General features: G+C 33.7%; 1 protein-coding gene across 1 annotated transcript in view; it reads right to left on the reverse strand.

The window, feature by feature from the left end:
* LOC128665145 (uncharacterized) overlaps positions 1–13,056 on the reverse strand; it is a 52,229-nt gene extending 39,173 nt beyond the window's left edge. The window contains exons 1-5 of the mRNA XM_053719884.1: positions 13,046–13,056; positions 12,696–12,799; positions 11,952–12,094; positions 8,740–8,919; positions 8,357–8,539 (exon numbers count right to left, since the gene is read on the reverse strand). Coding sequence (XP_053575859.1) covers positions 8,357–8,539; positions 8,740–8,919; positions 11,952–12,094; positions 12,696–12,798 — 609 coding nt within the window. The 5' untranslated portion in view covers position 12,799; positions 13,046–13,056. The remainder of the gene's footprint in view (positions 1–8,356; positions 8,540–8,739; positions 8,920–11,951; positions 12,095–12,695; positions 12,800–13,045) is intronic.
* Positions 13,057–14,938: the final 1,882 nt, after the last annotated feature.

Below are 14,938 nucleotides of genomic sequence, written 5' to 3' on the forward strand. Positions count from 1 at the left end.
AACTACTTCCTGCTTTGGAAAAAAAGAAGTATCCAATATTAAAACATAATAAAAAATTGAATATATACAATGAATGCACTATTTATCGTGTCAAATTTGTGAGTACCTAATGGAATAGGATAGAAACAGAGGTAATCAAATCAATCCACTAACTCTTGGTCCGCTGGTATAAAAAAGTGTGTATCAAAACTACAAATGTAGATCATATAAGTCTCTAGTCCAACAAAGAATTATGTAGTCCTCTTTAGCCATAGAAAGGTCCAAAGTCCAGTACTTTGGTTAATCCCCTTGGTACCATAGTATCCAGAGAATAAATCCACTTGGTCTCCAAACGTAGTAGTTTCTGTGCTCTCTTACTTACTCTAGGTATAGGGTGTACATTATCTATGAGCATTGTCCTTATACTGGGCACATTTTAATTGTGTTGGTCAAAGTGGTGTGCCACAGGTTGCTCAGAGTCACCATGTTTAATGGCCTCTCTGATAGCAAAACTCTGACTTGCCATTCTCTCCCTGAATGAAGTCACTATTTTGCCAACATAGACTAAGGGACACGGACAAACCAGGATATGTATATAACATGATCACATGTGCAGGTTAATCTGTGATAGATCTTAAACCTTTTGTTTTGGTGTGGGTGCTGGAAAGAAGAACCTTTTAACATGCTATGGCAAATGATATTGATACAGTCTCCCCATTGATAGCACACCTTTTTAATGGATTTTAACCACATGGTTTTCTGGTAGCATTTCACAGGGTCTGCTTCCACTAATAGATCTCTTAAATTACTAGCACAATGATACACCATTCTTGGTGGTTCCATGAGTTGAAATAGTTGAGTTTTATCATATTTAATCAATTCACAACATTTTTTTTATAGAAGAATCCAAAGAATTATGTGACATATCATAGGTTGTGATGAAATTTAACCTATCTGTCTTGTGTCACTTTTTCTCTGTGTAGGAAATCATCCTGAGTGTGAGCCAGAATCCTAGTTTTTTGTCTCATATACCATTTTAGGATCATATTCAATTTGTCTGCCATAATGTCAAATGTGTTAGCATGATTGATACCTTTCTATATACTAAGGCTTTTTCTAACTTAACTGGCATTGAATTGAAAGCTCTTTGAGATTTTACAAATGATAGCTACATTATCACATGACTGGCTGAAATCTGTATATACTAAATTAAGGGGTAATCCTACTGGTAGCTTTAAGTGTTGCATTGACCAATTCTTGAAATCTGCACATGAAGCTGGCTATTTGGATGACAAGGAGTTATCTTTTTTGACTACTAAGTATCCCAAAATTCTAGTCTATTATCTGCTACCAAAAGTATATAAAACATTTGTTAATCCAAAGGGAAGACATAACCATTATGTGGACCATCATCTACAACCAATAGTTAAAAACACTTTTACATATTTATAAGACTCAACTTGTCTTATTACTAGACTTTAATCCTCAGATTGGTTACGTGACGATGATATTCTTGTCACCATGGATGTTGAGAGCCTGCACACCTCTATCCCTCACAAGGGTGGTGTCCGGGCCGTTAGAACAATGGTGACTGACTCCACATGTTACTCTGGTCTTCCAATTGAATTTCTGTTGGAATTAATGTCATTCTGCTTAGAGAAGACTTACTTCAAATTTGAGTTAGACTATTATTTGCAGATTTCAGGAACAGCCATGGGGTCTAATATGACTCCTAAATATGCTAATTTATATATGACTTGGTATCAATCATGAATGCACAGAGGTGGTATATTACACCTGCTATATCAATGATCTTCTTCATGGTGTGGCGGGCAGTGATAAAGATTTAATCTCATGGCTCATGCATCTTAATTTACTGGAGACGCTCATTAAATTCAAACTAGAATTTGCATATGATAACATTTATTTTTTAGACTTAAATATATTTAAGATAACATCTCGGGAAGGATGCAGATTTGGCACTTCTCTTTATACTAAACCCATTGACCATAACTCTTTACTTGAGGCATAAAGTTGTCATCCATTACATCAAAAGAAGCAGGTTGTGGCCTCTCAACTATCTCTTGTGGTCACCAATAATACAGAGGTATCAATCATGCTAACACATTTGGACATTATGGCAGACAAATTTATTACACGTGGATATGATCCTAAAGGGGTATATGGGAATAAAACTAGGATTCTGGCTCACACTCAAGTTGATCTCCTACACAAAAAAAGTGACACAAAAGACAGGTTAAATACTGTCACAACCTATGATACGTCACATAATTCTTAAGCTTCCTCTATAAAAAAAAAAAAAAAAAACGTTGGGAATTGATTAAATGTGATAAATCTCTACCATTCTAACACATGGAACAAACAAGAATGGCATATCGTCGTGCTAGTAATTTAAGAGATCTATTAGTGGAAGCAGACCCTGTGAAATGCTACCAGAAAACCACATGGTTAAAATCCACTAAAAAGGGGTGCTATCAATGTGGAGACTGTATCATAGTCATAGCATGTTAAAAGGTTCCTCTTTCCAGCACCCACACCAAAACAAAAGGTTTAAGATCTATCACATATTAACCTGCACAAGTGATAATATTATATATACCCTGGTTTGTCCGTGTCATTGGTCTATGTTGGTAAGACAGTGACTTTGTTCAGGAAGAGAATGGCAATCCACAGGTTTCTATCACAGAGGCCATTAAACATGGTGACTCTGAGCATAGGAGGTAACAGAGTACAAAAACTACTACATTTGGAGACCAAGTGGAATTATAATCTGGATACTATGGTACCAAGGGGATAAAACACAGTGCTGGAATTAGTACCTTTCTATAGCTAAGGACTACATAATTCTACATAAATAGGACTACATAATTCTTTGTCAGACTAGAGACTAATATGATCTATGTTTGTACACCAATGGACCAAGAGTTAGTGGATTGATTACCTCTGTTTTATCCTACTCCATTAGATACCAGAATATCACATTTTGACATGATAGATAGTGTATTAATTGTATATGTTCAATTTTTAATTATGTTTTAATATTGGATACTTATTTTTTCTATAACAGGAATTAGTGTGTGAATTTAATGTCATTCTACATTTGTATAGTATATGTTTTATGTGCCCCGATGGGTTGTATCATGTGTTTTCACAACTAGATTCGACACATCAATAGGGCATAGAATAAAAATTTTGACAGTTGTCAAAATCATACAAGCCTCCACTATACTGCGGCATCATGACGCAACGCACTTTGATGAAGTCATTGGCGTCGTGCACATGAAGCCTGGTGTTCCTGTTTGTAATGTTGGTATGCTGGATATTACTGTATACTGTATATAAGGTAGATGGGTTGATGAAGGTTTTCTTGTCTTGGATTCGTAATGCTATAAACACATTTGTCCGGTTCTGAAATGTCATGTATTTTTTTATCTTTTTGATACACATTAAAGGCTAAGTTTTATATGAGGAAGTCCAGCAAGTGTTTTTTTGAACAAATGATATTGGATTATTTATTAGCACCGTGGCAGTTGGGCAGTTGGCATTTTTTACATGGAATGCATGCTACATGAGTGACATTCTCTCTCTGATTAAGGGCGCATGGACATTGGAGTTTAGATAGCAATAGTAATAAGTAATAAATAGTGCTGCAGCCCCTTATTCCGGTACTGCAGAATCATTAATAGTTAATTCAATCTGTGAATAGTGGGTGACCGATGAACTCTGTTACTGGTAAGTCTATCGTTAAAAAATGACCGTTAAAAAATGACAAAATGACCAATAAACTCTGTTACTGGTAAGTCTATCGTTATATGATGTTCATACAGAACACAAGATATAGATTGTGCTGTCAACTGTGTTCTTGTGTTCTGTATGAATATCATATAACGATAGACTTACCAGTAACAGAGTTTATCGGTCATTTTGTCATTTTTTAACGGTCATTTTTTAATGATAGACTTACCAGTAACAGAGTTCAGCGGACACACACTATTCACAGATTGTATTAACTATTAACGATTTTGCCGGAAAAAGGGGCTGCAGCACTACTTATTACTTATTACTATTGCTATCTAAGCTACAATGTCCATGCGCCCTTGATCATTTTTCTTTCTATCTATTTTTTTGTACTCACACCAGGCAGTGGTTTATCGGGGGTGGGGACCTTTAGATATCCCCTGCCAAGATTTTGGGCAGCATCCACAGAGGAACATTTAGACACTATCACTAGTCTCTAGGTCTCTCACATAGCGCTGATTGAACACACTTCTTTCTAATTATATATATATATATCTATATATATATAGACAGATAGATAGATATACTGTATACATGTGTGTGTGTATATATATATATATATATATATATATATATATATATATATATATATATATATACAGTATATATATATATATATATATGCATGTGTGTATATATGTGTATATAGGAATGTATGTGTGCACATACATATTTACACATGTAAACCCATAAATACACATGTATACATACATACATATTATTATTATTCTTTATTTATAAAGCGCCAACAGATTTCGCAGCGCTGCCCATGGGTACAAGGATAACAGTACAATGGAGAAACAATACGATAAGACAAAATTTTACAGACAAAAACAGGGGGAATTGAGGGCCCTATTCCCGTGAGAACTTACAATCTACATGATTACATACATATTCCAAAGCAGATGAGCCCAGCACACTTTTAGCAATCCCAACCACCGAGGTGCTCCTCAAGTTGAATAACAATATTGCAGATTTAGGAAAAGCACTCCTCCGGATTTATTCAAATACATTTATTGTATAAACGTTTTCGGAGTTGCCCCCGTCCTCAGATACAGTAAAAAAGAAACATTTCTACTCACCACACTATATACCCTCTCACTCAGTGGACATCTCTGCCTAAAGTGCGCGCAGAGCCGCAGCGTCCCCCAACAGCTACTACGCATGTGTGAAGGGCACTACGGATGCCCGCACTGGTCAAATGTCAAAGCTAGAAATAAAAACATTGACAAACTGCACAACGTTCAAGAATATAGGTAATGTATACAGGCAATTGAAAATAAACATACATGCAGATAACATTGCATCTAATAAACTGACATAGTTGGGCAATGAATGCAAAAAAGGATTATTTAATAATCTAAACCACTGTCATATTATGGTAAAGCCGTTATGGGCTAATGAAGCAGAAATAAGAAAATATTGCATCAAAGGGCATAATATGGAATAAATAACCAATGGTTAAATCCACCAAATGCAAAGGAGTAACATCAACTATAGGTATATAGAACATTCAGAACCAAAAAATGGAAATGCATTACAGAGCAGGCAAACCCTGTTCCACATTTGACAAAAGTAAACAAAATGTGTCTCAAAATAGGGGACAATCTAGATTAGTCAAAAAGAACAAAACAAGTGGAGGACTAGAGTATATCTAGCACCATGCTAAGCTAGTTGAGCAAATAAGGCTAACCAGGTTCCATAGTTAAAACAAAAATGTAATATGAACCTACATATTTACAACCTAACACATGCTAACAAGTACTATATCATATATACAGGTAGACATAATGCAAAAACATATAGAACATATGAATGTATTTACAGACCCCAATGTAATCAAAGGAAACATTGGAGATCCAATTTAACATTAAGACCCTTTGTCTGCCACAGTATGCTGCATTCTTAAGAAGTGCCTCACTACAGGCTGGTCAGATGACCCCGTGCCCAGGGCCGATCTTATCCCAGAGCGATGGTTGGCCATCCTGGTGCGTAGATCGTCTTGGGTTTTCCCAATGTAGAATAACCCACAAGGACAGTGGAGCATATACACTATATATTTAGTTGTGCAGGTGACTCTAATTTCATATTTTTTGTTTCTCCATGGATGTGTGAAGAACTTGCATTCTGTAAGTCCACTGCAAGTGGTGCACCCACTGCAGCGGTAGCAACCATTCCTATTGGTGCCTAGCCATGTCCTGGTTATGTAGCTGGGTCTGAAATCAGCAGGCAGAAGCAGATCCTTGATTGATCGGCCCCTCCGGTATCCAATCATTGGTGGTTTCATGTTAGTAAAGGGCAATATTCTATCATTCAAAAGAATTGGGACATTCTCACTACTGATAGAACATTGCAGCATACTGTGGCAGACATCAGATGTGTTATCATTGATCATATCCCCCTCCTGACCAGGGGAGGAGATAGGGGAAGGATCCTGTTGCAGAGGAAGAGTAAATGGATACATACTTTGGATACCCTGTCCCCAAAGAATCTTAATGTTAAATTGGATCTTCAATGTTTCCTTTGATTACATTGGGGTCTGTAAATACATTCATATGTTCTATATGTTTTTGCATTATGTCTTCCTGTATATATGATATAGTACTTGTTAGTATGCGTTAGGTTGTAAATATGTAGGTTCATATGACATTTTTGTTTTAACTATGGAACCTGGTTAGCCTTATTTGCTCAACTAGCTTAGCATGGTGCTAGATATACTCTAGTCCTCCACTTGTTTTGTTCTTTTTGACTAATCTACATTGTCCCCTATTTTGAGACACATTTTGTATACTTTTGTCATATATGGAACTGGGTTAGCCTGCTCTGTAATGCATTTCCATTTTTTGGTTCTGAATGTTCTATATACCTATAGTTGATGTTACTCCTTTGTATTTGGTGTATTTAACCATTGGTTATTTATTCCATATGATGCCCTTTGATGCAATATTTTCTTATTTCTGCTTCATTAGCCTATAACGGCTTTACCATAATATGACAGCGGTTTATATTATTAAATAATTATTTTTTGCATTCATTGCCCAACTATGTCAGTTTATTAGATGCAATGTTATCTGCATGTATGTTTATTTTCAATTGCCTGTATACGTTACCTTTATTCTTTAACGTTTTGCACTTTGTCAATGTTTTTATTTCTAGCTTTGACATTTGGCCAGTGCGGGCATCCGTAGTGCTCTTCACACATGCGCAGTAGCTGTTGGGGGACGCTGCGGCTCTGCGCATTTTAGGCAGAGATGTCCACTGAATGAGAGGGTATAAAATGTGGTGAGTAGAAATGTTTCTTTTATACTGTATCTGAGGACGGGGGCAACTCCGAAAACGTTTATACAATAAATGTATTTGTTTGAGTAAATCCGGAGGAGTGCTTTTCCTAAATCTGTAATATTGATTACATACATAGATACAAATATATATATATATATATATATATATATATATATATATATATATATATATATAGTATATATATATATATATATATACATATATATATATATATATAAAATTATATATATATATATATATATATATATATATACACTTTTGTGTCAGTAAAATACTTTATTTTAATATATTCTGCATTAGTTTTGATAAACATTTTTTGTAGCCCTAATACTTTACTTCAGGTCTCAAGTTGCGCTAGGTTTTCTAGTGCTATTCTGTGTTGTGTTCAAGTGCAACACATAACTTTCATGAGTGATGTTTAGCGGGGTCATCATTGAAAGTATAGGGCACAGTAAACATTCTCAGGTTATACTTCTTTACCATTGATTTGTAATATCAATTTGCGTGCTACACCTAGCGCTTTACATAGATATTGATTTCGCACCCTGTACTATCAATAGAGCTCCACTTGCAATCTAAGCCATTAGTTTTTTTCTTCAGACTATAGAAAAAAGTTAGAAAAGGAAAAGCAATAAAAATGTACAATAGATATATATTTTAAAATGTACTAATTGCAAACACAAGTATGTCAGATTGTTGTGTTAAGTCACTGACTTATTTAAGAAAATGTAGATTTTACAAGCAGTTAGGAGTCATTTGATGAACTGGTAATGAAATGATTTATTGTGATAATTGCCATTAAACCTCTGACATTGCTCCTAGCATTTTCACTACTACTCCACTTCCTGTCTCCGCCCCCTAACATCCTGTGTTCAAACATCCACCCCACATATCTATCTTTATTTGTAACACACACATATTCTTCAGCAATGTAAAATATAAAACAACTAGTCCTAAAGCCCGTTCACACGGGCCATTTTTTGGAGTACAGCGGTCCCAGCAAATAAGGAAAATGAAACTCAGTCACAGTAGGTGCTACACTAAAGGTGCAATTTTGTAAGACAGGGTCCTAATCTTATTTGTTGTATTTATTTGCACACGTTAATTTACTTGTTATTTCTCTTGTGGCTAATCGTTAGCAGTAATACTCCTAGTCAACTTTTAGTTAGTAGCCCATGTCTTGATATTATAAGTATAGTCCATACACATGCACACTTGCACGTACACACGCATGCTCACATGTTAGAACTATTACCTTATTAGCATACTCATAGTCCTTGCTTTTCATGATCCCAAAATGCGCAACATAATCCAGCGCAAGTACTGGATGCCCTCCACAGCACCCATTATCATTAGTATCACAGTCTACCAGCTGCTGCTCACTTAGTTCAAGAAGTTCATCTGTCTTAATGCAATAACGGGATTCAATCACACCTATCTGAAAAAAGAAACATACAATTAAAGCTATAGCTAAGCTACATATAGTAAATGTTACATTTTTATATAGATTTGGGGCCAGGTATTTTAAAAACGTATATTCAATTAAAAATGAGGGATAGCAAATTATTTTTATCAGTGTGTAAATTATTGTTCTTACCTAAAGTCTATAAAACTTTATTAACGTTATATTGTTTTTACCGTTGCAAAAGCCCAACAAGATCCACAAAAATCTCCTTGATTTTTCACTGGAGTCATGCATTTTGTTTTCCTCCAGTCAACCTCATCTGGAATATTAGAATTGTGTGCCAGATCATATACTGGAGTAGATGATTTCCCAGATGTAAGAAAACAGCTTCTTGATTCCCTTTCCTTTGGAGTCTGAAATATTAAAAACAATAGATGAAATGAATTTAAAAAGTTTTTTTTTTTACATATGTCAGAGTTAGTAAACTACTGTATATTATGAAACTTTAAAAAGTATAAAACACGCAGAATGTAATCAAGCTATCAAATAGATTTAGCAATATTTAAATATAGTAAATTTCAGGAATAGATGAAGCCTTTTTTAAATTGTCTATCAGTATTAATGATAAAATTGCTACCTCTGAACAGATGGTTGAGATACCATAAGGGATAACTAGAGAATGTTTGCGGGTGCTCAGTATTGTTGAATGCACTTTGCAGCTCATTGGAGGTTTACACTTTGTAACATGTCAAATTCATTTTATAGTTTTAGAATTTAAGATTTAAAGGGACAGTAAACACCTTGTAATCAGCCAAGTCAAACTATTTTTAAAACAAATCAACATCTTGTTTGCTGCAATTGTTTTTCAGTAGACACACTTATCCCTATCATTTGCTTTATTTAGAGGAGCCAATGCAGGCTTGAAACTGCAGACAACAAGGCTAGCTACAGTCACATTGTTTGTAGAAAGTGCATCGTTTTACAGTTGTTATATGTTAAAGCCAATTAGGGACATATATGTAACAGAGTTAGCCTTGAGAAGTCAGAAGAGTGCATTTCAAGTTCTTAGAATTAGAAAATCTACAATTTTCAAAGAGCTAAGTTACATGGAAAGGGGGAAAATGAATAATAACAATAAATGGCAAAGTTATTTTATTCCACATAACTAAACATTTTATTACAATTTCATGGGGGCCTATTTATTATGGCGAAGCGGACATGATCCGATATAGCGGATCATGTCCGCTGCACATTGATAAATGCCAACAGCATACTCATTGCACCAGCAGTTCTTGTGAACTGCTGGTGCACTGCCGCCCCCTGCAGATTCACGGCCAATCGGCTGCTAGCAGGGGTTGTCAATCAACCTGATCGTATTCGATTGGGTTGATTTCTGTCCGCTCGCCGGAAACACAGGGGAAACACAGGGCATCAAGCTCCATACGGAGCTTGATAAATACGCCTCATGGTGTTTACTGTACCTCTAACTCTAGAATGGTATCAATATAACTAATAGACAGCTAGGGAAATATAATAAGGTTCATAATACTAAACAAATTGTAAAGCAAAAAAGTAAGGTAAAACACTCCAGTGTTGAGACAATTTGAGCTTTTTTGCAAATTACATTTAAACCCTAAGTCAAATTTCAGGGAGTGACCCACACAAATTATATATTTTCTTTTTCAGCAGGACCAGCAGATTCACAATATACGATTATTATATTTGTAATTTAGGGCATGTGAGATAGCTGCAGCAAACACTGTAAAAAATGTATAATGTTTGTGTAGATTTTAGTAAATAATATTAAAAAGGACACAGTGACCAATGTTGTTACTGTGATCGCCTTACTAAATTGCCATCAATGGTAGCCACATGTGAAATAGAGGCCTATACAGACTTCTGGGGGTTATAATATAGATTATATAGGCCCCATTGTGCAGTACAGAAATAAAAGCACTTTTTGTCTTGCAAGGTGTTCACAGTAACCACAGTGATCACCTGACAATACAGACAAAATTCATATATTTATTGAGCGAGGGGCTTGTCTACTAGGAAATAAACTTTATTATGGGTCTCTAGATGTACCAGTTTCTTTTTGTTATGCATTTAATGAAACGTCCCCAAGCAAATCCCCATTTTTGATTACTTTATTTTCAAATGAGGGATCTTGAAGGTTTGTAGCTGCTAAAGTAGCTGAGATCTAAGGGTTTAAAGAACCTCCCCGATCCAGCTGACTTTCAGCTACTGGTCTATCTTAGCTCAGACTCCTTTGTGACATTTTCATTATTATTTTATCAATTAGTTGTTGCAGCCCTAGTCAGCCGCGAGGCCCCAGCGAGCGCGAGGCCTAAGGCGGCCACCTATAGTGTCTTATTAGAGATCGCAGGTTAATCATAAGCCATCTTTTCATGTAATCTATATCTACTGCACGCTATGTTTTAACACTAGCAAACAGTTTGCCTCTTCTCCGTGCAATGTGATGCAAGTTGTACTTATTTTACCAATACATTATTTATCATATTATAGTCAAGCTGTGCATTCTATTCACAATGTACTTTTTGAAACTTTTTTTTTTTAAAAATGACAAATCAAAGGTACAGTTTTAAAAGACCTAAACAGTATGTTCTAAATATGCTAGATTGAAAGCTGAGAACGAACATTAAGACAACATTAATGTGTTTAGAATCACATCACATTATTCTGTTTGCAGTACAATATTTTCAGCAATATATAGGCAAAATGCATATTTACCCTAATATATATATATATATATATATATATATATATATATATATATATATATATATATATACTGTGTATATATCTATCTATCTATCTATCTATCTATCTATCTATCTATCTATCTATCTATATATATATATATATATATATATATATATAGCTTTACATCCTAAGACTGCATCACTAAACATGAAATGAATCATAATTAATAATAATAATAATAATAATAAGTTATGTAGAAAATAAAATGTTAAGCAAATTGGGTAAGATGACGATTTAGGAAGAATTGGTAGAAATGCAACTTTATGAATGTCTAGGTGTATCTCACATTAAAGGGGCTTAACATTTTCAGTATTGATAAGTAGATTTAGTAAATATGGACCATGTTACATTGAAGAACTTTAAAAAAAAAAACAAGACTAAATAAAATATTAAAAACAACAACGCTGGCATTAGTGTTCTGAAAACACAGTATGTACTGCTGCATTAACTGTTCCAACTGCCTTCCAAATGCACTCTCCTGGTCATAGCTCAGGCACATGTATTTGATTGGGTGTGAGCGCGACTTAAGCCCTTATAAGGGTAATTTATAATGCACACATAGCACATAAGAACAATACAATATTGATTTTTTATTTAAAAAATAGTTAAGTACTTTAATGTGGAACAACTGCACGATTACGGACATCACATTTTATCTTACCATATCTGCAAAGTGATTCACAGCTAATCTGTATTTTTTGAGACCTTGGTCGGCTAACTGATTATGTTTTTGCACCTTATCCCAGGTGGCCTCCCAGACTTGCCTTCTAAATTCTTCGTCATCCGAAGTGATGTATTTTTTATCTGAAATTCATTATGTTAAACATGAATTTAAAATAGATTAGATTTGCCATGTGCTGCACATAAAAATACAAGGCAGTAACAAAACTATTTTGCATTATAAAAGATGTACAAGCTCATATGTAACTATACATTTTATACATGTTATATTATGGATTTATAAATATATGGGACATACACTTGCATTGTTCACCATTGGTCTAGAGTTCTTTATAGTCAATGACTCATCTTCTCATTTATAAATGTTTCCATTTCTGGACTGTAAAGTAATTTTTTCCTGTTTTATTCTACAGCATCTGAGATAATGGTTAATTTACATTTTTATATTTATTATTAAGGGTTAATATAAAGTATAATCCTTTCAACAAATGAAAGTGTTGTTTTAATAAATAGTGTCTTATTTTCATGAATAGAATGTGATTTTGTAGTATCATTTTTTAAATATAAATGTATGCTTTGATTATATCTGAAAAACCCTGTATTTTTTCCAATTTCAAAATCTTGTATAGAAGATCATTTCATAAAAAAAAAATGACAGCACTGAATTATTAAAATAACTATTAAAATGAGAATACGATTGCTGTTTGACATCCAATTTGGTTACCGTAATTCAATTTCCATGCATTCCATTCTTGGTCAAGAAAATGTGAGTCTGTTGAGCATATGGTGATTGCAGAGAGAATGAGCATATATTTATCCCAATACATCCTAAAGAAAAGATTACTGATTCAAAATATGATATATCAAAGATGTAAAACTTCTATAAAAGTGTATTAAGGTTCATTCTTTTAAAAATAATAGTGGTAGAAAATTACAAGAATAAAAACTGAAACAGTATTATTCAAATTAAAAACGTATAAATAATATGCCATATGCTGAACAGATAAATAAATATTATCCATTTTTTTTATTAATGTCAAAATGCAATATAATTTAGAAGCACTGGACACTGACCTGAATGATGTTTTCTTTAATTTATAAGTTCCAAACATGTCCCCCTATTTATCCTTTTAATTCTTTGTGATTTATTATCATTCTTTATCAACAAAAATGTAACTTTATCAATCAGATTAGTGAAATCTGTTTAACAGTGATAAGAACGCTGGCATAGCTCATGACTGATCTGAACAATACCATGAAAACCCCACAACTATGAATGATAACATTTTTAATGTTGAAAAGCAATGACATTTACAGTATAATGCTATAAGTAGGCTGCCATTAATTAATTTTTTGGCTTCCTCTACTAGGCCCTTTACAATTTGGCTTCCTCTACTAGACCCTTTACAATTAGTATTATCCGATTTGAAACATTTAAAAAAAAAAAAAAACACACACATTAAAATCAAAATGATATTGACTAAAATATTTTATTTATAGAAGGTACATATTAGTATGATCAGAAATACTTTTTAAAAACTTATAGGATTACCTCAAAATTAAGAATTTGTTTAGTTAGTTTGGGAAGATTTATCTTTTGCCATTTGTTTGCATCTATATTAGTTTCTGGTTTGGAATAGATTTTTTAAAACTATTGAATAAAAAAAAGTCAAAATTACCTTTATAATACGTAATTTTGTAATTGATAATTGTGAATACAGTTATTATTATTAATAATAATATTTTGTTTTATTGTAAAACTAACCAGTTGCTTCTGATTTCTTACCCTGTCTATAAAAAATCATTTCTTCTTGACTGGTTTGTTGTAAAATAGAAGTAACCTGTTCTTTTTTTTAGCCAAACAATAATTATCATAATTACTTGTTGTTGGAGTACATAAAGGTATATTGTATTTATTTATTAATGGATTTAATTATTGAGTATTTCACATGGTTGGTTTATTTGTCATCTTCACTAAATATGCTGGATTATCAGCATATTACGAGTTGAAAGTAAACGTGTTTTGCTTGAGTGCAATTGAATTTAACGTGCATCAGGATAGCATGACTTACCTGAGTCAAAAAAGATGCACATAACAAATCTGAATTATATTTAAAAATAAAGTTACACTCATAATAACACTACATAATAAAAATAATTTAAAAAAATATTAAATAAAAAGTTATAAGGGCTCAAACATATGAGATCTCAGGTGTTAGAAAAAAAGGCATGCAAAGGGCTTTAACGTGGAGAGACAATTATTGCATAATTGAAAAAAGGGTTTGCTAATCCCTAGGTTAAAGGCTTAATAATTACTGTCCTTTTAAATATCAGCAGGGATAATGTATTGCTATTTAATAAAACACATTCACACTATATCTTTATTGGAACACAAAACCATTCATACCAGCAACGTGATTTAAAAACACTTAAGCCTGAGTAACCATCAAAATTACTGCTATATCGATGTAATATATTAACTAAGTACTTCAGCAGGCAGAAGATAAAGACTAAGCCCCTTCAATCCTGAGCTATTTTAATTTTAACTGATACAAAAAGTGACTGCACTGCTGAATGTAGACAAAAAATATATAGGTAGAGTAAAGGTAGTGCTATAGTTAGAGTAAAGGGATCAGACAAGCTGTTTAAAAAAGGAGAGACAAGGCTTCTCTAAGTAAATCTGGGGTTTGCCATTTCCCTTGTTCAGAGAGGGATTGCCTGGTATTTCAGGGCTGAACTGTACTGTTAAGTCAGGATCAGACTGATATGCTACAGGAAAGTTCTTCCCTGTAAAAGGCACATGTTGAGCAAAAAGAGGCTGCTTCTTCCGTGGTAATTAGCCATAGAACAAGCTATTATGCTTTTGTTCATTCCCAGGTTGGGCGCTTCTCTCTTTTAATTTATGCTAATCACTTAGATTAGTCTGATGTGATCTTCCAGCAGTGAAACCATGCTGTACTTTGTCTT

The sequence above is a fragment of the Bombina bombina genome, chromosome 6 (genome assembly GCF_027579735.1).
Source record: "Bombina bombina isolate aBomBom1 chromosome 6, aBomBom1.pri, whole genome shotgun sequence".
Classification (NCBI taxonomy): Eukaryota; Metazoa; Chordata; class Amphibia; order Anura; family Bombinatoridae; genus Bombina; species Bombina bombina.